Here is a 24,792-nt window from a genome sequence, read left to right as displayed (position 1 = left end):
GAAAATCCGGCCCTATTTTTTTTTCCTGTAAACAGCTCCGCCCCCTCTGCCCCCCTCTGCCTCTTTTGAGCGCCTGTGCTTGTGGAATCGCTTCTGCATGCACGACCCTTTAGGGCAATTTTCAAAAGCCAATTTACGTGCATAAAACTGGATTTCACGTGCCTCGGTCCATGATCTTATCCCCACTCCCACTTGTTTTTCGTTTTGCATGCAGTTTGCTAATTCTAGCTGCCCAAAACAGTGGTCTGATGGGACATGACCTCTGAGTTGTAGATAACTACTGGATAAAAAGATAAACACAAGCCTATTAATAAGAGGATGATGAGAGCCTCCCTTCCCCTCCCCCCACCCCCAACACACACACACACACACACACACACTCTGTAGACTTCCACGTCCTTTAATAATCTCTCAGCTCTGGCTACCAACTCCTTTAGAACATTTTTTGATCAGGCAAAAATGGCACAGTCTGTTTGAATTATTGTAGTCATATGGAAATGTCAATACACTTTGGCTCCGTCAGTTTTATTTTATTAACCATACCCAGAGCATGGAATACGTTATTCCCATTTCCTCACCTTAAACTCTCTCCTCTTTTTTGGGGAGATTTTGGTTTCCCTGAGTGGCTGCTTTGAGACCCCCAGCCCCTCTCTCCTGCCTGGATCTCAAGTACCTCAAAATACATCATTGTACTCTGCCTGCAAGCCCTGCCAGTCCTGCTGGACAGGAGACTCCGTGCTGCACTCAAGCCATTGTGGTTTCCCCGCCTGTGATCCATATAATGGAAAAACCAGAGCCCCTGGCTACAGTGCAGTACAGCATGCCTGTCATCCTCTGTGATCGCTGATACCTTTCTGGTTTTGTTTTCTCTCAGAGAAATGCTTGTAGGGACAGAAGGGCTTGCTAAATCCTACACATTTTTTATATTTGCCAAAGTGGACCGAGGAGCAAGGAGTGAATGCACAGCAGCTTCCTCCTGTTCCCTTGTGCCTTGATCACAGGACCCTTCTTTCAAGAGCTCATCCTCTTTCAGGAGCTGCAGTTTCCTATGTAAGCATGGAGGTCAGTCCCTGGGTACTAGGTTCATTCAGTGCTAGTGCACGGTCTGCTTGTGCCTAGGCTAGCATTTCATACAGTATAATGGCACGGTCAGAAACAGCCCGGCCAGATGTTGTAGATAAAAGAACAAAATTATAGCTGGTTTTCATTTCCAGAAATGGATAATGTAGGAGATGAGAACAGTTTGCATATTAAACAAGGCATACTGGTGTTTTCCCCCCTGAAATAATCATTGATTATTTAAGTAGATAAACATATTTAGCTGTAGCTAACCCCTGTGACCAGGCACTTAGGGAAACTAGCACAAGAGTTTTTTCAGGATTTTGTCTCATCTCGTCTTATTTTTCTCTAGGTTTCCTTTTTATTATGAGCTGAAGATAGCTTTTGTAGCCTGGTTACTGTCTCCATATACAAGGGGTTCCAGTCTTTTGTACAGAAAATTTGTGCATCCAACACTCTCTTCAAAAGAAAAGGTACTAAGCATGTTAACTGATAGTTTATGCTTTAACTGAGATTTGCTGCTAGATAATTTCATTTGTGTATGCTGGACAACTTTTTTTTATTTTTTGGAGGGAGAGAGGGAGGGACATTGGCTAATGGCTAGCAAAGCAGAAAGAATAATTCCTGGCTATCTAACAGAATAGTCCCCTTCTTTCCTTGATGGTATCATATATAATGATGACAGCCCTCTTTCTTCTAATTTTTTGAAGATGAGATAAGGCTGCAAGCCTTATTTTCATGAAAAATAAATATGCACCTCATCTTTTTTTGATGGCTTGCAAACATCTGAAAATTCCCTTTCAACAGATTTCTGAAGCTTTGCAAACAATGTATTAAGATTTTCAGTTATGCACCAAGAGCCAGGATGGCTGGATTTAGGATCTGTTTGCAGAATTAATGGTATATTTATGCAATCAGACATGAAACGATGTGAGTTATGGAAATACAGATACAAGCTGTGGAAGCAAAATTTGCAACATAACAATGCGAGATTACTAATGTCAGTCTCACCCCTGAATAAGTAATTATTGTTTTTAAATTACTACATTTAAAACATTTTACAAACTTTTTTTCCCATGTTTAAGTGCAGAGGAGTGTGATTGGGTAAGCTGAAATCCAACCTCACATACCCATGACCCATCTCAGCCCAAGACTTAGGTCAGTGACTCCAAGCCAATTTATAATCACAAAATTTACAGCACAGACAAGCTGGTCTGTTGACTGAGCCCACTGAAAGAGCACTGTTCCTTCTGCATATGTTCTGGTCTGGTGCTTCGAGCAAAAGATCTCCATTCAAGAACTGAGTCAGAACTCCAGGGGTTCTAGACCCAGCTCTGTCACTGACTCTCTTCTGGTGACAACCTGGAACCAGACATGTCATCTCTTCATGCCTCAGTTTACACATCTGTATTTTACTAGCAGTAGTAATTACTTAGAGCAGGAATTCTTCAGGACAGGGGCTAGGTTATATCATCGCATTGTATTGCACTATGCATGCCAGTTGATTATGAAAGCAAAGAGCCTGGAGACAGGTAATGTGAAGAGTGTATTTTCAGCCCTGTACCTCGAGCCTCAGGGGTGCCTTAACACATTCAGCAGGGGGTTAGATAGAGCAATGTGCCCGATGCTGTATAATTGAGTTCTGTGACAAAGCACTTTAAATCTGCTTTTATCTTGCTCACAAAATTGTTTACTTGTTTCAAGTGAACAAATTTGGTCGAAAATATATATATATTTTTAGAATTATTTACAGACCTCTCTGTCAGCTTTTCAGAATCCTTTTGCACGCGGCCAGGGCAGATGAGCGGGGGCTGGGGGAAAGTTTGCCCGATCCTGGCTCTTCTAAAGGTCTTGTCCCGGGGGGTGAGGGGGTCAGGCAGTGATGCAATCATTTGCATGCACTCATGCAACTTCGCCGGCGGGGGCTCCTGGAAGCCGCCTCGCATGGGGAGCGCCCGATCCGCCCCGGGCTGCTGAAGCCTCACAGGAAAGTTTGCGCGTGAAATTTTGTCTCTCTCTCTGCTGGGGCTTGCCTGACGCTCCACACTAACGCAGGGGTAAGGGTAGGCGGTAAATTAGCAGGTTAAACACGCGGCAAAACTACAGGTTAAAAAGACGATAATCGGGGCGCACGTTACTGGATCGGAGGGAATAGCTAAGCCGATCGTTTACATATCATAAACATGCCGCGGGTGGAAAGGGTTACCCGTTGATTTCAAGAAGCGGTAAGGATGGGTTAAAAGGGATAGTGAATCGCGGGTTGGACTTACGCGGCCAAATTGTGGGTACAAAGCGGGTTAGAAGCAGGGTAACCGCGGCCGCGCTTTATTGTATCGGCCTGTCAGTGAATTGTGGAAACCTGAGTTCAAATCTCACTTCCATCTCTCACTTGAGGTTGTCCTTTCTGTTCTCTTTTAGGTCCCTGTTCAACAGCTATAAAATGGGAGATCACCGAGAAGTGATCCTAACGTTTCCCAGGAAATATATCTCTGTGAGAGCAGGGATTTACGTATCAGTAGAAGCCTCTTGCCATTTTGGCACTGCCTGATTTGTAAAGCCCTGATGGATATTCACTGGGGAAGCCAAGTTTGAATTGCTTCTTACTGTATAGGAACCTGAGCCTGGGAGCTCTTTTGGGAAGGGATATTGTAACCATGAGCCACATAGACTGCAGGGTTTCTGCCGTTTTGTAATATCCGTGGGAAAAAAAATCCTTATTGTATTTGACCCTCTGTTTTAATTTGTGCCGCACTGGACACCCCAGACAGACAGTGCTGCGTACATCAGAATAATTATGGTATTTGCGTACAGTTCTTGTAGATGTCCCACATCTTACAGAGGGGGAGAGATGGTGCATGCCTATGAAAACGGAACATACAGTGACATGTTGCATGACAAACACTGCTGAGCTGACTACCAGAGCAGCGGGCATGCGGTGCAGAACTGGGCCTGCCAAGAGCTTTGCTTCTTAAAACACCTTCTTGGAAATAGTCTTTCTTGAACTGCTTCAGCCTATCACCCTGAAAAGTTTTAATATATGTGAAAACCTACAGTACCTGAATGTAATCCGCTTTGAAGTGCCGAAAAGCGGAATACAAATAAAAATACATAAATAAATAAATAAATAAGCAAGCCTGTTCGGTCTCTTTCATATGATCTCCACATATGTCTCAATTTGAAGGAAAAGTAATCGTCAGCCTTGTTTCTGTGGTGAAAGGACCATCTCAGCCTACTTTGCAATACAAACCCCCCCCCCCCCAAAAATATATATAATATAATGTGGAACAAATAATATTACTGTTATAGGAGGGGAGGAGTAGGAAAATGTGACACCCCCCCAACTGTTTTAGCATTGTGTTTTTATTAATTGTTGTTGCGTGGCAGGAAATTGACGACTGTCTCATCCAAGCAAAAGACCGAAGCTACGATGCCCTGGTGCACTTTGGGAAGCGGGGACTGAACGTGGCAGCCAGTGCTGCTGTGACAGCTGCTGCCAAGGTAAGAGCTGTTAGGACGCATGTGCCATCTCACTCCCGTCCTGTGTGTGGTCCTTAACCAACAGCACCCTAAACCTGATTCTAACAAGCAGTGGCAAAGAGCAAGCACATGAGGAGGAAGGGGGAGGCACCCTTAGGGCAATATTCAAAATGGTTTGTTCGGCTGAGTTCAGGATTTAGATGGACAATCCCGGGAGTTTAAATATGTCCCTCCCCCCACCTTCCTGACCGGACAAGAACTGGGTAAGCCATTAAGTGACTAAAACTTAACTTGATTAAAAAAAAAAAAAAAAAAAAAGAGGTGTTTGGAGGAGGTGGGACTTCAACTTAGCTGGTGCTACCCGGCTAGGTTTAGCTGGCTAAGTCTGATCATATGGCAAGTAGTCCTAAAGTTTAGCATTAACTACCATTTTTTTGTTCAAGAATAAATGTAGATTGTTGTTCATGGAAAAATAAGACATCCCCTGAAAATAAGCCCTAACGCATCTTTTAGAGCAAAAATTAGTGTAAGACCCTGTCTTATTTTCGGGGAAACACGGTATGTGGCAAGCAGTCCTAAACCTTAGCCTTAACCGATTATAGTTAAGAAGTAGCTGATTAAGGGGGTTATTTTCTAAAGCTAGCCACCGGAAAGGGGAGGAATCGGGGCGGCACCGGGGCGGACGCCGCGAAGACAGCGTGGACGGCGAAAAGGCAAGGAGCCTTTTCGCTTCCAATTTCGCGCCCAATAGCACCACCTTTTACGATGGCGCTATTGGGTGCGAAAGCCGGCAGCGATCGCACCACAGAGGTGCGATCGCTGCCGGCTTTCGCAGGTGCACCCCCCCGCTTCGCCCCCCCCTGCACCGTGCGATTCATAGAGCTGTGTGTCGTTAGAAAATACCGGCCTAAATGGCTGAAAACCAACAAAAAAATGTTGCTTTGGGGCCCAATTCGCCACTCCCTCACACCACTAAATCATTTGGATGTGGGGCATAGAGATTTACAGCGCTGCTGTTAAACATAGAAACATAGAAATGACGGCAGAAGAAGACCAAATGGCCCATCCAGTCTGCCCAGCAAGCTTCCCTCATTTCTTCTCCCATACTTATCTGTTTCTCTTAGCTCTTTGTTCTAATGCCCTTCCACCCCCGCCATCCAGCAGAGCTCTCTGCTTAAACGGCAGGGGAAAAGAAAAACTGATACTTCACGCATATCCAGCATAACTTCAACGGCAGGGGAGAAGAAAAAAGGGATCGCACTCACAAAGCGGGGAGTAGCTGGCTTGTTACGGCGGTTACTACCCCAAACCAAATGTACCTGATACTTCACTCTCGACGCATATCCAGCATGGCTCTCTGCTTCAACGGCATGGGAGAAAGACTGATACATCACGAATTTCCAGCATAGCTCTCTGCTTCAATGGCAGGGGAAAAGAAAAACTGATACTTCACGCATATCCAGCATAACTTCAACGGCAAGGGAGAAGAAAAAAGGATTCACACTCACAAAGCGGGGAGTAGCTGGCTTGTTACGGCGGTTACTACCCCAAACCAAATGTACCTGATACTTCACTCTCGACGCATATCCAGCATGGCTCTCTGCTTCAACGGCATGGGAGAAAGACTGATACATCACAAATTTCCAGCATAGCTCTCTGCTTCAACGGCAGGGGAAAAGAAAAACTGATACTTCACGCATATCCAGCATAACTTCAACGGCAGGGGAGAAGAAAAAAGGATTCACACTCACAAAGCGGGGAGTAGCTGGCTTGTTACGGCGGTTACTACCCCAAACCAAATGTGCCGATACTTCACTTTCGATGCATATCCAGCATAGCTCTCTGCTTCAACGGCAGGGGAGAAGAAAAAAAAACTGATACCTCACGCATATCCAGCATAGCTCCCTGCTTCAACGGCAGGGGAGAAGATAAACAACCAATAAGGGCTGTATAACATAATCTGGGTAAAAACAAATAAGCATGGGTGTAGCTTGCTTATTGCGGCGGTTACTACCCCTACTACCTCTAACTAATCAAGCTAGATATTTCACTTGGATGCAGCTCCATCACCGCTCTCTACATTAATGGCGGGGGTGGAAGGGAATTAGAACAAAAGTAACGCTTGACGCTGCCAGGAAGAGTACAATAATATCAGGCTTCCAGTGGCTGTAGGAGTTTTGAGTGGGGCAAGGGCGTTCCGGCTGGTGTTGCAGGTGGGAAGGAAGAAGGTAGGGATTAGCAGGGGAGGGCCTGGAAACCAGATATATTTTTTTGAGGGTTCAGGGAGTGGAGATGTGGAGACTGCCCATGCCCATAGACCCGTAACGTTTTTTTTCATCTTTTGGGGGGAGGGCTTGAGGGGGGAGGGGCAATTCAGGTGCTTTGCCCATCATCCGTTTTAGCGATTTCGGGGGTAGATGTGGGGGATTGGCCCTGCAAGCCTGCACGCATATTTGGTTTGTTTTTCTGTCACTTAACCAGCTATACGTATCCACATAACTTGAAACCTAAGTGATTATATTCAAACATGGCCAGTTAGATCTGAAAGTTATCCAGGTAACATTACTCAGATAATGTTAGGCAAGAATATTCAGCGGCAGATTTGTCCCACTGAATATCCATGGCAAGTTATCCGTCTAACTTTAGCTGAATAACTTGTCAGCTCACTGCTTTTCTGAATATTAAACTTCCCTATAATTAGTTTATGGTTTTTCTATTAAAAACAGTAAGAAACTCTCTCTCTCAGGCCAAAAATGAATTGCGTTATGGCCATTTCGGGTGCGATAACATGCGTTATGCTATCACCTAATTTACTAATTCCCACTGAAAACCCCTTCCCGATCCTGTCCCCCAAAAAAATTTGCATTCGCGCTACAGCATTTTTCGCACGCGTTAGAATGATACGGTATATTATGTATGCTTTTGTTTGTAACCTGCCCCGAACTTTGGAGGACAGGGGAAATAAATACTTTTAAATAAAAATAAATAAATACAGAAACACCAGAATGTCATACTCGGATATCTGTGGGATTTAACATTGTCTTGCTTTTAGAAAGCATGTAAAAATTTGGTTATTTGAATTGACGTTTCCAAATCTTGAGGGATGTATTGGCTGATTTTGTCTTGGTGTTTTAAGAGAATTTAAATTTTATATGATGATTAAGTTATTTACTGATTTTTTATTTTGAGTTATATGTTTAGTTATGTGTCTGATTTGGTTAAGTTTATTGTTTTTGTTACGTGTTTATGTTTTGATGTGTCATTGGTATAGTTTATATTGTATGTTATATAAATTCACTTTGGGCCTTTGGGGAATGGCGAATAAGTTGAATAAATAAATGAACATTGTTAGCCTTAAGGATATCATTGACCCCTAGCTACTCTACAGTTTTATTCTTGGTGGGCTAACCTGATTCTCCCTTTTTTTTGTTTTACTTCCTCATATTTCTACAAACAATAAAGATATAGACTGTAAAGACATTAATGCTGTAGTGACATGACATCAGTTCTGGCCCCATCTCATACATTTTATAGCTGTGGTTCTCAAATCCATCTTATTGACCCTAAAGCCTGATGAATTTTCAGGCTGTCCTCAACACATATGTATGAGATGTATTTGAATACATTGGAGTCCTGGTATGTGTAAATGTATCTCATTTATGTTCATTGCAAATATCCTGAATGCCCAACTGACAGGAGGGGGGACAGGGGGGTCACTATGACAGTGCTTTACAGCCAACATGATGATTCATGTCTCTTCCTGCATCGTTTCAATATTTCTTTATTTACTATGTATATGAAAAGGGCATAAACGGTAGCACATGAAGCTCAGAGAGGTCTGACAACTTTGCACTCTGCTGTGATTGCAGAAGAGTAATGTCTTTTAGCAACATCTTTAATCATCACAGAAAATGACAATTAGTATTAGTTCTAAATGTTCCCTGCTTTCTAAGTAGCAGGTAAGGATACTATAAGCCAGAACTGACACTAAAGAGTATCCCCATGAAGTTGCATCACATATTATCAGATATTGGACTCCTCGTACTGCTTCTTTAGTCAGCTTGGAAGAATCTCTGTGGGTATCCAATGTTTAAAGATACTGCAGCATATCCTTAAAAAGAGAAAATATGTTTTTAAAAACCATCAGTCCTGTAATGTCAGGAGTTTCCTCTGGGTATCCTGCTCCCAGCCACCCTCAGACCCCTTTGCATCTGCCAGGGTTTTCTGTCCCTAAAAGGAGCTGGGGCGGGAACAAGAATGCTTTTGGTGCATGCCAAGGCCCACGTAACCGGGAGAATAGTTCTTTCTTAGAAAGTTCTTTGTGCTCTATATTTGTTATTGTCCATCCATGGGTAGATTTCCTCTAGCTGCCTTTTTGACACAGTAGTCCTGTGTTTAGGCCAGAGCTTCTTCATGACGTTTCTCGTATCACTCTATTGTATGCCTTGTCTACTAACCATGCTTAGAGAGCTCATTATCCCGAGCCTAATGAACCATGTACCACTCTTCTTCCACAGATAACTATGCTGCCTTTTTTTTTTTTTATTACTGTACAGAGCAAGCTGTTTGCTGGTATTATGCTGTGTTTCTAATACTACAGCATGCTGCTGGACAGTAATTTATGTTGTAGACTAAAACGGAGCAGAGACTAAAGTTTAGCATGAAACAGTCTGCACGAAAAATGTTTTTGGCTATTTAACACTTTACTTATGTACAATAGGAATAGCTACTATACCTGTGTTGTTGCTGGCCAAGCTGAGCAATTTGTAGGTGGAAAAGTAATGGAAGAGTATTTTGTACACTCCGACAGGAATTAAAAGAATTGGGCTTAAAAGCCCAACAACCATGCAAGCAACCTGGCGGTGACATGTTCATGGGGTCCTGTTTTTGGTGGGATTAGGAAATAGCATGTATTTTGCATTTTCATATGTATGTGTGCTATTTCCCAGCCAAACTCAGCCAGCACGAAACGCAGGTAGCAGGTGCAAAATCCAAGGGCCAGGTGTACTCATGGGCAGTTTGCATAGAGAGTGCGTGCGGACTTTTGCGTGTGAAAATCCAAAGTCCACGGGTGGGTGGGTTGTTTGAAAATTGCTCCCCGTTATGCTTTTAATATTCTTACAAATCTCCCAAATAAAAATGGAAATTCACACTGCTTGGATAAAGACAGCCACTGCTGAAATAAAAATAACTCCGATGAAGAAGTTGGGTCTCATAGACGCTTAAAATGCTAGCAGAGTGCCACAAAGGCCACATGCACACAGACCCCACAGTCTGAATCCCAAACACGCATGCAGTGTGTCACAAAAGTATTTATAGTGAAACTTTTCATAGCTGCAGGATTTTTTTCTTTAATTTGCACACAGCTTACATTTTGTTTGTGCAAGCCTGTGCACTTGTTTTTCTGCATGTCGCAATCAAAGTCCCTTTAAAGGTAGCAGTGGCATACCTAAAGTATTTACACCCAGGGCAGATACTTCCTTTGGCACCCCACCCCCCAATATATAATTTTAAAATTTCCTAAACATTGCTGGCTGAACAGTAGAGTCTCTTCTTCTGCTGCTGGTTTCGGGAAACACTGGCGGCATCACAGGTCCTCTTCATCTGCTGCCGGCTCTGGGGAAACACTGGCGAAACCGCAGGGCCTCTTCTTCCACAGGACCTTGCTTTTGCTGGTGGGGAGTGGAAACCCTGCCAGCATGTCCCTTCTCCATGCCACCGTGGCACCTTTCTATATATAGGCGGCAATGGTACCCCTTGCCCTGTTGTCACCCGGGGCGGACTGCCCCCTGGTCCCCCCCTTAGTACGCCACTGAAAGGTAGCAAGTTTCTCATTGGGACAAAGACCATGTATACATTTCTTATCTACAGGCTTTGCACCTCAAAAGTTGCTGCAGGTACAAAATAAGCACAGTCACTTGCAGCTGCTTTTTCTACAGGTAGATTTTAGCTGGAAAAATATGTGCATAGAGTTAAAAACACAAACTTCTGTGCATGTTTTTCCTCCCTTTTCCCCCAGGTACACATTTTTCTCAATACAGCTTAAAGTAAGTGCATTGTGAAAGCATGCACCACACTGGGGGAGGGCAGTCTTCTGATAGATATCCCTCAGATAGTCCTAGTCAGCAACCGACAGATTGAAAAGCAAAAGCATATACTCTCCCATGAGAATTTCATCAATGTAAACTCCATGTGATAAACCAAATAGTACTTAATGTTTCCCGATAATATTGTCACCCTCTATGGTAAAGTATGATCTATTTTTTTTTTTATATATATTTATGTGCCCTATTGTAAACCATTATGATGGTAAATAACTTAATGATGGTATATAAAAACTTTTAAATAAATAAATAGCCAATTAATGGGGCTACAATACTTTTTATTCACATAAACCACTGTGAAAAAATATCCTCTAAATCTCATCCTTCATCTGGAAAACAGTTTTTTTGACCTTGTTGTAAATCAGCTTTCCATAAACTCCTAAAACAAAAGGGCAAAGTCTTATAAACTTTGAGGAAATAAATTAATGTGATAAGAAAATAATAAAAATTTTACCTACAGATTTTAGTGACTCCTACCTGCCTACAGATGTAGTAGACTTTTGCAAAATTTGCCTCTCAGTTTGTAGGTCTTCAGTTTGTGGAAAGACCATCTGAACGTAAACAGAAACAACTTGGGCACATTTGCAGTCCTACTCTTCCTGCTTCATTTTAGCTGAGCTTTGTGCTGTGATCCTGGGCCCTCCCTTTCATTCCTCATGCTTGTCCAAATACCGCTCTTCTTCACACTAGCATGAAAGCTGTGCAGTGACTGCCAAGCCCAGTTCTTGGCTAAAAAAAAAAAAAAGTCCTTCCATGTGGAAATATGAAGTAATCCTTTCATAACACTCCCACCGAGTAATTTATCAATCCAGTGCTCGGGATCCTCAACTTAGCACCCCAGTGGGGAAGAACCAATCCTGACATATTTCTTTGATCACCTCCCTGGGTAATATTAACGACAACTTAGCAGAAAAGCTCTGCTAGGAATCCTTTAGATATTGACGGTGCCCCACAAAATGATCTTATAGCTGTCAGAGTGGATGCTGGGTTTTCTTTTCATGTGGGAGGTGGAGAGATGAACTGAGTGGGTCCGACATTGGAAGGAAAGAGAGAGCGAGAGCTGTCTCATATCAGACAGCTGTTCTATTGGAGCATCGTGATAAATGTTTCATACACCATTGAGGGTTATTTGCCCTTTCTGATTTCTGAGAGTCAAGTCGATGTCTTTTGGCACTGTCTTCAGTTCGATCACCTGCAGACACACACACTTAACGCTATAGCATGTTTTAAAACATAACTATGTTTTTGGACAATTTTTTCAGCTTCTTCATTTACTCTTTCATTTGGACATCAAAAAATTGCAGGTACCCTGCTGTGTGTTTTCACTAACACCTGACTGGTGTGCCACAGGTGTAGTCACCCACACCAAACTGACTACTGGATCAGGGAAGCAGTCCCATTTGTCTCAATAGTTAAACAATTGACATGACTCTTGGGAACGCAAGCATCAGGAGAGCCAGGAGGTGTTGAAACCTAACCAACAGTGAGGCAGCTCTCACGCTGAATTTATGATGCCAGTTTATTTCTTTATTTATTTTGCCACTTATATTCTATCCTTTCCAAAAGAGCTTGGGGCAGAGATCAACAGAGCTAATAGTACACTGCTCCTCTCTGACTGAAGCAGAAACCTTTTTGAACATCTTAAAAATCTTGGCTGTGAACACAAAAATGTGTAAAGCAGGATGAACAGGTGCGATACAATAGTGCGCAAGAGCCTGACCCCTTCCCCTCAAAAATTATTCTTATCCTCCCCAGATTTTGTCTTTGAGCCCCATTGAATTTATGACCTCTTCCAGAGCTTTCGGTGCTCTGTGTTTATTTTCCTCCTGCTTTCCAGTCTCTCGTATGACCATCACAGACATACGCCTTGATTGGGGTCCACAGATTACAGTTCCCTCTGTGGCCCTGATACCTGCGCTCCCTGAATCTGGCCAGGAGGTACCACTGTTTTAATGGGGCCTGTGAACGCTGTTTCCACAGCATCCCTGGGTGATACAATGTTCATAAGTCTGGATTGGGGTTGAATCTGGATTGCCCACATGGCAGCACTGAGCCATTGGGCCTGCTCATATGGTTTTTTTTTGTGTAATAGTTGTTAGGAAAGGCTAAGGAAGGCTGTTCAGTTTGGAGAAGAGACAATTTAGGCGGGATATGATAGAGGTCTACAAAATCATGAAAGGACTTGAACAAGTTAATGTAAATTGGTTATTTATTTTCTCAGATAATAGGAGGGCTAGGGGGTACTTCATGAAGTTAGCAAGTAGCTCATTTAAAACAAATTGAAGCAAATTCTTTTTCATTCAGTGCATAGTTAAGCTTTGGAATTCATTGTCAGAGGATGTGGTTACAGCAGTTAGTGTAACTGGGTTTAAAAAAAGGTTTGGATAAGTTCCTAGAGGAAAAATCCATAAACTGCTATTAATTAATAAGCAATAGTAGCTTGAGATTTATTTAATGTTTGGGTACTTGCCAAGTACTTGTGACTTGGATTGGCCACTGTTGGAAACAGGATACTGGGCTTGATGACCCTTGGTCTGACCCAGTATGGCATATCTTATGTTCTTATATTCTTATGTCCCATGAAGGCTATAAAGAGCTTTACATTCATTAGGGAGACTTTCAACCATGCCAATTTTTGGTTATCTGTGTTTGAAGTCCTTTAAAATAAACATTTACATTTTTCCCCATAAAATGTTTAGTGACACTAAAAATGTAAGAGTACTAACGTTTTTTGCCACACAAGCAAAAAACGTTTAGCTTTTTATGTAATATCAATAAACTGTTTCCTGTCTGGCATATCTGACTTACCATCCCGATTTTTTTTTGGCTTTGATGACTAGTAATTCTACAGCTTTTATTTTCTTTGCCAGAAACACCCAAATTACCATGTGCTACTGTAACTTTAAGATAACTGAACAGATCCATGCAGAATGTCTCTGAGAAATGACCCAAGCAAAACAGATCACCAGCCAACACATACAGCAGCAAGCAGTGAGAGAAACAATGTAAACAAAAGAAAAGTACTCTAGAAAGTGTTAGTCAGAATTGCAGTAAAAGAAAATTTAAACATGAAACAAATTGAATTGTTTGCCACATAGCATTAACATTGTTCAACAGAGCTTATTGATTCACTTAGTAAAGAATGTGGAAAAAGCAGTAATCAATATGCAAATTATGATAAACAGTTTCTAATCATAATTAGGTACTAGGAGTGTTGCAGGTGCTAGTAAACACTGAATACCAAAAGCCATTAAGAGAAAAATCATTGCTTTTTTATTATAAGATATCAAATAATAGGAGTATAGTGCAGCTTACCAAATAAAGCAATGCAAAATAAACTCCTAGCTTGGAGCTCCCAAGCCATTCCAAACAGTTAAATATGTCATCTCCCCTAAACTTACAATTCAGTGGATTAGTTTGTTGGCATAACATTTTCCAGTTGGTTGGCATTATCTTGTATATATTGATAAGACCGGATTCTTGTAAGTCATATGATTTCTTGTAAATTGAGTCCAGAAGGTAGAAATGAAACTCAGTGCTGACCTAAAAAATGTATTTTAAACTTTAAAATACTTTTAGCATTTCAGCAGCCTTGGATAATTTTATAAGCCCTATCAGTGCAATTTCATTGTTGCATTTGGCAGTCTGCAGGGCAAGGCCGCAGACCGCCACACTTACCTCCAGCCCCAAGCCGGCCACCGACACCACAATCTCCCTCTGCCTCCCTGCATGCTGAGACACCGCCAGGGCTCGCTCCAGCACTCTCCTTTCTGCTTTCTGGCACACACATGACATACAGTCATTTAAAGGGACCACGGCAGGAAAAGCCCCATGGTCCCTGGGAATGACATCAAGAGTCCTGGCCTATAAAAGGCCCTTGCCTGCCTTTATTTCTTACCTCGACAACAGATCAACCTGCTTCCAGTAGTGCAAGTTGCCAGTGTCTTGTTCCTGTGTCTCTAGTTCCAGCTTGTCTTTGTCTCCAGTTCTAACTTGTCTCTGTTCCATTTCTTGTCTTTAGCTTCTGGCTCTGTGTCTTCAGTCTTCAGCTCCGACAGTGTTCGTCTTGAGCCCCTGTGGTCTTTATCTTCTCGCCTGTCCTTCTGGTTGCCTCTTCAGTTCTTCATTGTTCTTCTCATGCTTGTTTTGCACCTTGCTTGCCTGTCCTGCCTGTCTGTCCCTCCTTTTCCCCTTGGTCAGATATTGGATATTGACCTCAACCTGACTCTTTGACCTGCCTGACCGCTGCCTGCCTTCAACCATAGCCTGCCAATGGATAAGCCTTGCCTTCTCCTATTAAACCCTACTACGTCCACAGATCTCGTCACAAGCAGAGGCCCCCACCTAATTGCTGGCCCAGTATTCAAAGGCTCAACCCGAGGGGAATGTGGGCTGGTAAAGGCAAAGTTCCAGTTGAGCCTCTGCCTTGTCTGGATCCGCCTACTGATGGTAGGGACCTGCAGGGCTCCACTGTGTAGGTAGTGTCAACTCGCCTCAGCCCAAGGGTCCACACTCGCACCTGTTAGGATTCTGTGATGTCAAGAGGTGTGTGAACCCTGGGCCAAAGTGAGAGGTGGTACCGCCCATGGGGAGGAGCCCCGTGAGCCTCACTGTCGGGAGGCTAGGTCTCAGTAGAGGAAGGCACAGAATGAATAGAGTCTTTACTAAAGAGATAGATACACTACCTGTGGAGCGGGGGTGCCAGAGAGAGAAAGTCTACACATGCCCTGAGACACAGGGTCGATGGGATAGGTAGTGCCCTGAGGGAATACCTCCGTAGCGCTGGTAGTAATCCGTGAAGCGAGTGTACCAGAGGGGTCTCCTGTAGAGATGATAGTGGCCCGCAAAGCGGGGTACACCAAAGAGACCTTGACAGCGATGGTAGTGGCCCACGGGATGGCGTACACCAATGATGTCCTCGGTAAGATGGTAAAGCCTGCAGAGTAGGATATGTAGATGAAGCCCTCAGAAGAGGTGACAGCGGTCCATAGAGTGAGGAGCACAGTCGAGGCCCTAGGTGAAAGTGGTAATGGCCTGCAGCACGGGGTACACTGGAGAGGGTCCTCGGTCGGTCTGGTAGCAGTCCGCAAGGCGGGGTGCGCCTGTGAGGTCCTCGGTAGTGTGGTAAAGGTCCGTAGGGCAGGCACTTCTGACGGAGTTCTCTGTAATGATGGTAATGGCCCGCAGCGCGGGGTACACCCGATAGGCACTTGGTAGATAGAAAATCATCCGCTGGGCGGAGTACTCACAAGGAGCAAGTTGGTTCCAGGAAGCCCCAGGGAACGGAGCAGACGGAGTTCCAGGCATCAGGCCCTCCGAGGAGTGGATAGCCAGGACGAGAGAGAGGCCCCCGAGGAGTGGGTACCTGAGATGTTCACGTCGGAACTGGAACTGGAACGCAGGGTCCTCAGGAAGTGAGGCGGAAATAGCAAGGATGTCATTCTTTGCCAAATCGTTCTTTGGAGAGGGCCAGCAGGTTTAATATCCACAGATCCTGACGTCATCTGGAAGGGACGCCCCCGAGGTTCCCGCCATGACGTGGATAAGACCGGCCTGTGTGTGTGCGCACCTAGAGAAATCAGATTGCAAGATGGCAGTCGGCGGTGTCCGTGCCGACCCAGGAGGCCTGGAAGCGGAAGGCAGGTCATAGGTAGCTAGCGGATGCTGCCAATCTACCCCATGGAGTTAGGGAAGTGAAGAAAGAGGTGAGCAGACGTGGTCGCAGCCGTCTGCGACCGACGGGCATAACAGCACCATTCATTGTGCTGTAATTATCTTCATTCCTCACTGCCACCAAACTAGTTAGGCTTCATAGAAAACCTTCTCAAAGCATCCTTACAGGAAGGTGTGATACAGTTATCCATGTGGCACTTGTATGGATGAAGATAACTGAAGGCTGATTTTCAAAGGTTTATGTGAAAAAACTTTGGGAGTTAGGCTCCAAAATTTGCCCTTTTGAAAATTTACTAGGGCGGAGCGCACTGTTAACCCACCATTGGACGCACATTTTCCCTTATCCCTTATTCAGTAAGGGGCCGAAAACGCGCATCCAACCCGCCGAACCTAATAGCGCCCTCAACATGCAAATGCATGTTGATGGCCCTATTAGGTATTCCCGCGCGATTCACAAAGCAAAATGTGCAGCCAAGCTGCACATTTTGCTTTCAGAAATTAGCGCCTACCCAAAGGTAGGCGCTAATTTCTTCGGGCACCGGGAAAGTGCACAGAAAAGCAGTAAAAACTGCTTTTCTGTGCACCCTCTGACTTAATATCATGGCGATATTAAGTCGGAGGTCCCGAAGGGTAAAAAAAGTAAAAAAAAAATTTAAAAAAATTTGAAGTTGGCCCACGGCTGTCGAGTCGAAAACCGGATGCTCAATTTTGCCAGCGTCCAGTTTCCGAGCCCGTGGCTGTCAGCGGGCTCGAGAACCGACGCCGGCAAAATTGAGCGTTGGCTGTCAAACCCGCTGACAGCCGCCGCTTCGGTCCAAAAGGAGGCGCTAGGGACTCAGGGTTACATTTATTTCATTCATAAATTATAAAGGTGTAATTTTCAAAAACCATTTACATGCACAAAGTGACAATTCAATGGCATATATTGTAGGAATTTTCAAAAGCCCACTTACACAGATAAAGTGTATTTACATGTATAAAACCCATTTTGAAGTGTTTAAATGCTTTTGAAAATCAGGCCCTACATGTGTACTTTTATAAAATGGGTAGAGAAGGTATTATTTTCTTGCATTACAAATATATGAGTGTACTGAAACGTGTGTGTACTTTCAGGGCAGAAAGATGCAGTGCTGTCACCACACGGCTTATAAAATACTACTGTTAAGTTTATATACGCCCAACTTACGCATACGTGCTGACTTAGACTATTGAAAATGACCCTCCCTATGTTTAATGATGTATTTTTTATACAGCAATTCACATACCAACATTATCCTAACCATGTATAAATTTCTGTACCAAAGAAGGAAACTAGGCATCATGAAATATTCACACATCTCCTTCTATTTTTAATTTGCTTACCCATTTTCAAGGGATAAAGTGTGGGAGGAAGAGAGTTAAAGAGCCAGGGTTTAAGGAGCTGATTCAAAATGACAGATGCACAAAAACCAGATTTTAAAGTGTCCCATAAAAGCATTTTAATCAGACAGCATTACAATAACTTACATCCTAGCTCAGTTATAAGGTAGCAGACAGATAAATGCCTTCAGTTAAGGCATGCATGAATTATTGTTAATTTATTTTATATTCCGCTTTTTGACACTTTGAAGCAGATTACATTCAAGTGCAGTGAGTATTTCCCTATCCTAAGAGGGCTTACAGTCTAAGAGCTAGATTCACTCAGCCGTGAGGGGCCCAATATCGTTTAGTTAAATTTCTTAGGACAGACACCACTGGGTTGATCTCTGCAAATCAGGAATTTTGTGATGCCTTTGCAAATTGCTTTAAGAAATTATATTCTTCTAAAATAGATTTTTCATGAGGGGGACCTTGAAGACTTTTTAGAGGGGATTTCCTTGCGGACATTTCCAGTCAAGAAGTGGAATGGTCTATTAAGTATCTGAGTTCTGGGAAAACTCCAGAAGGTGATTGCTTTATTATGACCTTTTATAAACATTATACACCTATTTTGGCTCTTAAATTGGTAGATGTCTTTAATGATGAATTAATGGGAGTGCAGCTGCTGGGGACCATGAAGTGTGCAACTATTGTTATAATTCCTAAAGAAGGGAAGGATCCAATGCAATGTGCCTCTTACGGGCCTGTTTCACTGCTCAATAATGATATTAAGATCTTGGCAAAAGTGCTGGCAAATAGGCTTTAACAACTAATCCACCCAACTAATCCACCCTGATCAAACAGGTTTTACAGCGGTTAGACAAGGGATTGATAATGTTAGGAGGACTCTTAATCTTGTCTATCTGATAAATAAGTAGCACTTTGATACAATTCTATTGGCCCTGGATGAGGAAATAGCTTTTGATTAAGTAGAATGGAATTATCTGTTCAACTTATTAGCTAAGTTTTGGTTTGGCGGTCACTTTATAGCATAGGTTAAGCATATGTACTCTCACCCGAAGGCATAGGTCCGAGTCTATGGTCTTGTTTCCATGTCCTTTGCTTTAGGGAGAATCAAGGATGTCCGCTTTCCTCACTTTTTGTTTAGCCTTACGGGCGAATTTTCAAAGGGCCGAGTGCGTAAAATTCGGGACTTACAAATTTGGCCCGGCCCTGTGCATTTTCAAAAGGGCCTGGCCTCACTCGTAAGTCCCAATATGTGCACATGTGCCAGGCCCTGAAAAGGGGCAGACCTGGGGTTTGGTCTGGGTGGGGCGTGGCGGGATGGAGGCCGGCTGGGATAGCGGCCATTAGCCGCTGTTCCGGGGAAGCACGTGCAGGCAGCCGGCCGATGCATGTAACTTGTTTCTGCTCCAGAGGAGTAATAAGTAATAAAATAAAAAATTTAGGGAAAGGTAGGTTAGGTTTAGGGGATAGGGAAGAGGGAAGAGGGAGGAAGTGTAGGTAAGGAGGTAGGGAAGTTCCCTCCCAGTCCTCTCCTTAATTGGAATGGACTGGGAGGGAACTGGGGAAGGCCAGATTGCATTACCACATGTATTTTATGAAAATGTGCCCTCCCTGCACGCGCCACCCACACAAACACCCACAGATTTTAAAATCCGGTGCACATGGGCACTCGGCCATCTGATTTATAACATGCACGCGCATGTTATAAAGTAGTCTATCAGTTTTAGAGGAAACTGATAGACTACTGGTGTTCCAGTATTTGCAACTTAAAGATTTTCTGCAAAAAGGATCCATTAAAAAATCCTGTAGTAGAGAGTTGATAAAATTAGAACAGTTTTCCTAAGTCACTGTCAAAGCAAGGGCCTAAAACTGTGCAGGGAATTTTGACCTCTCTGCACATGAGGCCTGGGGAAAAATTTTGATAAGACTGAAACTTGAAAGGAGTATGATACACTACCCTATTATGATAACATATAATATAAGATTAATTAAATATAGTATAAGGAAATATTTTTTCATGGCGAGGATGGTAGATGCCTGGAATGCCCTTCCAGAAGAGGTGGTGAGGATGAAAACAGTAAATGAATTAAACATGTCATGGGATAAACACTGTGGATCCCTAAAGGCTTGAGGATGATAATGAAGAAAAGCAGGCGTGCGTAACCAGCACAGAATGGCAGTTAGTATCCTTAACCAGAAGGCATGGGTGATTACTACCTTTAATCAATTAGCCTTGATGATATTTAGACACAACTGCAACATCACTCTCTGCTTTGACGGCGGGGCAGGGATAAAAGGATATTGGATTCTGAAGACAGCCAATACTAGGCCCCAATTTTTATGATCTGAGGTATTGATACACTGACATTGGGGATAAAGCTTCTATGGCCAAGTCCAAAAGAAAAGAATGTTCAAGCAGCATTGTGTAAATTATCAGGAAAGCTGCTTGCCACGTAAAATGTTGCAGGAATTTTGTCATGGGTTTGACAGTTGCTTGGTCTTGTTTGTAAGTATTACTATCCTTAACATAAGGCATGGGGGTAACCTGCACGGAATGGCAGTTACTACTCTTAACAGACAAATGGAGGTAATTTGCAAAGAGTGACAGTTACTGCTCTTGGTGGACACTTTACGGTATCATGCAGAGAGCTGCAGTTGCTGCCATAGGAAGCTTGCTGGGCAGACTGGATGAACCATTTGGTATTTTTCTGCCAACAACACTATGTTAGGTTATATTATGTTATTTCTATGCTCCCTGGCCTCTTACTGTTGCAATTAATAAAATAAAGACAAAATGTGAGGGTGTTGTGGAAAGGGAGATAACCGATTTTGAGTTGGATTAAAACAGGAAATTCCAAATGTGTCATAGCACATTAAAATGGATATAAGCTCCCCGTATCGGTGATATATTCTCCCAGATAAGTTAAAGAGAATGGTCTAATGAGTCAGGAGAGGTGTTGGCATAGTTGTGTAGGTAAGGGTACTTTTTTTTTCATATTTGGTGGACATGCCCTAAAATACAAATATATTGATCTGAAATTCAGTCCTGGATATACCAATTCGCAGGAACTAACTTACCATTAGATCCTTTGGGCCTGATTTTAAAAAGCATTTACACACTGAAAATTGGGTTTTACATATGTAAATGCACTTTACTCGAGTAAGTGGACTTTTGAAATTGCTGTAATATGTAACGGACGCTCCAGTTCCGTTACCAATAAGCCCTGGGAATTTCCTATAGGGTTAGTGAAGGAGGGGAGGAGCCATTCAAATGCAGCCCCTGCCTTTGAGGGAACTGGAAAGGTCAGCCCTTTGAGAGGTTTTATAGCAGCGCTCCTCAAAGGGCTTGGGGGGCAGTGGGAGTTGATTTTGAAGTTAGTGGAGGTGTTTGGAGTATTGAAACATAGAAACATAGAAATGACGGCAAAAGAAGACCAAACAGCCCATCCAGTCTGCCCAGCAAGCTTCACACATTTTTTTTCTCATACTTATCTGTTTCTCTTAGCTCTTTGGTTCTATTTCCCTTCCACCCCCACCTGTATTTCCTGTTTTGAATTTTTGGGCCTGCTCTCTTAGGGCTCCAACAAATCCTGTCGGGAGTCTGGGAGTCAGGTCAAGGATCTGCTTTTCCTTTCCATTCCCTGGCATCCTGGGACTATTCTGGACTTCTGAAGGGTCTTTAATTTGTAGGAAGCCTGGTGAAACCCCTGTGCACCACCTGGGCTCAGGGCATGAGGAACCCTGTGACTGGGGCTGCCCAGGTTAGGGAAGACCTGCCCCTCTCCATCCTCAGAGAGGATGCAGGAGGTGGTGACCCATTGCCAGGACCTTCCGGTGTTAATATCAGTTTGGGAAAGAATATTTTATTTTGTGAGAAGACTTGGGAGAAAGATTTAGCTGCCTCTCTTCCTGCCCATCAGAAGGAACAGCCCAAGCTGCCGTTTCCATCCTGGATCCCTCCCATCAGGGATTCGTCTGAACCAAAAGAATACTGAAACCCAGCTAACTGTGAGTAAAGAAATAATTAAGAACACTGAGGACACCCAACAGCAGTCTTCACCTTTTGGAGAGAGAGGTTTGGGCTCTCTGTGCAGGGGCAGTGACTTTCTATTTTTGCCAGTTTGGAAGGGGTGACCTGCCCATCTAAGGGATCACTTGCCCACCTAGGGACTCTATTTTTTTCCTAGCCCTGGAGGGTGGAAGTTCTCTTGTCAGTGTGTAAGAGAATCCTGCACAGATAGAGAAAAGAGATTGCACAGACAAAGAAACCCTGTGGTGCTGGGGATTAAGTTTAAATTGTGCCATTTTCATCTGACTTTTTGCAACAGTAGAGAAGTTTAATTATGGACACTAACCAAGTGACTTTTGTGTGGTTATTGGCACATACAGCACACACATTGAGGAAAAAAATGCCTCCTCCTAGGGACAAAGACAAAAGTAAAAAGGGTCACTGTTGTGCTGGTGGACCCTTGAACCGAGGGGGAGTTGGCGCTGCCTGTGGGGAGGAGCCCCACAGGCCCCCAGCGTCAGCAGGCGAGGCTGAAGAGGGAGCAAAGAATCCCACTGGAGCTTCACCAATACCAGCCTACATTCCCCTCAGGTTGAGCCCTTGGGTGCCAGGGGCCGGCTGGACTCTCTGCCAAGGAGGAAGTCCAGATGAGAGATGAGACTGCAGCACAGGCCAAGCTTGAAACGGGATATGAAGCCCAAGGGAGCTCCACACAAGGGTCTTGGCAGGCAGCGTAGCTCGTAGTCAATGTCCAGGCAGGGGTCGTGGCAGGCGGCATAGCTCATAGTCAATGTCCAGGCAGGGGTTGTGGCAGACCGAAGCAAGGACAGCATCCAACCCCACCCATGCAAGACAGGCACACCGGGATGGGGTTACAAATTTATACCATTTAAATGGCTTTTGAAAATTGCTACGATAGTATGTTACATATACGCACAAAACTCCTTTGAAAGTTACTTCCATAGAGTTGAGTTTTAAAAATCTGGCGCATGCCAAAGCCAGGAGATACACGCAGAAGTCGGGCTGGCGCGCCCCGCGCAGATTTTAAAAGGCGCCAGCGTACGCAGGTATCTTCCGTTAAGCGCACAACATTTTTAATGGAAAGGGGCGGGGCATGGGCGTTCCTGGATTTATGAATGAAACCAGCGTGTAAATACTTACATGCACAAGCGTGCGAGGGGTCCCCTACCGCATGACTTTACTTCTGCTGTGGTTGGCGTGTAAGTCCTAAAACAAAAATTACTAGGCTAATCAGCAAGGATATAAGGGTAGGGCTAACAGAATAAAAAGGAGGCTTAACTAGGGGGGTTAGGAAGTCCTGTCCTTTACCTGGGCGAACTGGGAACAAACTGGGGAAACCGGTAATTGCATCGGTGCGCGTGTCTGCTAAAATCCCCCCTAACCCTAACCCGGTAGAGGTGGCATTTGTGCGCGTATGCGCGCGTCCATATAGAATTGTGCCCGTATGTATGTGCATATAGTCTATTTTATACTATGTGCACATATAGGTGCGTATGTTGTAAAATGGCCGCGTCCATTGGCGCGAGCTGGCATACGTGCGTACATGTGCGCCTGCACTCCCTGGTTGTACTTTTGGGTGAACGCTCCGTAGTTGTAGTTTTGGGTGAGCTGCAAGGAGATTTTCCACCAGTTAATAAGGGGGGGATTTCTTTAGCAAATAATTTGTTAGTCCCAGCCAGGCAAAATGTCGCCTGTCACTGGAGATCAGCTTCCACTCCCTCTTTGGTTGGATGGTTGTTCCTGCTTTGGCAGGTATACACAGTGGAGTTCATAACTTATCAGTTATGGGATCTGCATCCTAATGTGTCTAAGATATGGAAACCATTTCATTCCAAAATAACTCCACTATTACTCCACTATACTTCCATACTCCATACACTATACTCCATACACTATACTCTATACACTATACTATATACTTCCATACACTATATACTATATATATATATATATATATATATATATATATATATATATGTATGGAAGTATATAGTATATATGTATATATATATATACTATATACTTCCATACTGTATACACTATACTCCATACACTATACTCCACATACCTATACTCTATACACTATACTCCACTATTACTTCCAAAATAACTCCACTAGGCTCGAACTGCCTATTTAAATCAGCTGCTAAATCAACACCCTATGCTGATCAATTGTTTTCTGCTATTTTACATTACCTCTTTAGTTGAGTTACGTTAAACTAATTATTTTCTCTCTTATCGATCCTGAATTTGTACTCCCTGTTTATTGTAACTTTCTTTCTTCTTGTTAAATGGTTTCCCCTGGTTCTGCTGTAAACCGGTACGATAAGACTTCGTCTTGAGCATCGGTATATTAAAAGAATTGAAATAAATAAATAAATAAATTACCAGCAATTGATTACCATAATTGGGCTATCTTCTATATAAGGTATTTTATAAAAATATAATAAAATATCTGCTTTGTGAATTCATTATTCTGAAGCTCATCTCTACATTAAGGCTTAGATTACATATATAATATGTTGTTCTTTTTCTTGGTCAAACATATATTTTGGTGTTTTGTATTGATTGTGTCAATTTTACTGTTTTTCATAAGGCATTGTAGTGTCTTATTCAATATTAAAAAAAAGGTGAAAGTGTGGGATAGGAGGATCCTTAGTTATGGGGGAGTGCAGGTGAAGTCTGTGGAATTACAAAATAGGAAAATGGGCAAACAATGGGCCTTGCAATCTTTATCTGCCCAAATGAAATGAAAGTGGATTACGGTAACCAAAAACTAACCATTGGCTTGAAAAAAATCTGCTCAAAATAAATAGAGAAACACACTTTTTTGCTCCTTATAAGGTGAATTTTAAAAGCCCTGCATGCGCATCAATTAGCAGATGCGCGAAGAAGTCGGGCTTGTGAGTACCGACCGTATTTTAAAAAGTGCCCAGATACGTGGGTAAATCCAGCTGTGCACACATCTCAGAAGTTTACAAAAGGGATATGGCAAAGTCATGCTCTGGATGGAGCGTGGGCACATCAGGGCCTGGCCAAGAGATGTGCACTTAAATACTTACACACCCTGGCACGCACCGAGGT

The 24,792-nt window shown here is 43.3% G+C and overlaps 1 protein-coding gene across 6 annotated transcripts in view; it reads left to right on the top strand.

Annotated features, from left to right (window-relative positions):
- The window catches only part of REEP1 (receptor accessory protein 1), a 229,360-nt gene that overhangs the window by 108,489 nt on the left and 96,079 nt on the right, over window positions 1-24,792 (top strand). For all 6 annotated transcript variants that reach the window (XM_029592819.1, XM_029592799.1, XM_029592790.1 and 3 more), the window contains exons 4-5: window positions 1,412-1,532; window positions 4,444-4,557. In XM_029592819.1, the coding sequence (XP_029448679.1) occupies window positions 1,412-1,532; window positions 4,444-4,557 (235 nt within the window). The remainder of the gene's footprint in view (window positions 1-1,411; window positions 1,533-4,443; window positions 4,558-24,792) is intronic.

The sequence above is a fragment of the Rhinatrema bivittatum genome, chromosome 1 (assembly GCF_901001135.1).
Source record: "Rhinatrema bivittatum chromosome 1, aRhiBiv1.1, whole genome shotgun sequence".
Lineage (NCBI taxonomy): Eukaryota > Metazoa > Chordata > Amphibia > Gymnophiona > Rhinatrematidae > Rhinatrema > Rhinatrema bivittatum.
This window is presented reverse-complemented; position numbering and strand designations above follow the sequence as displayed.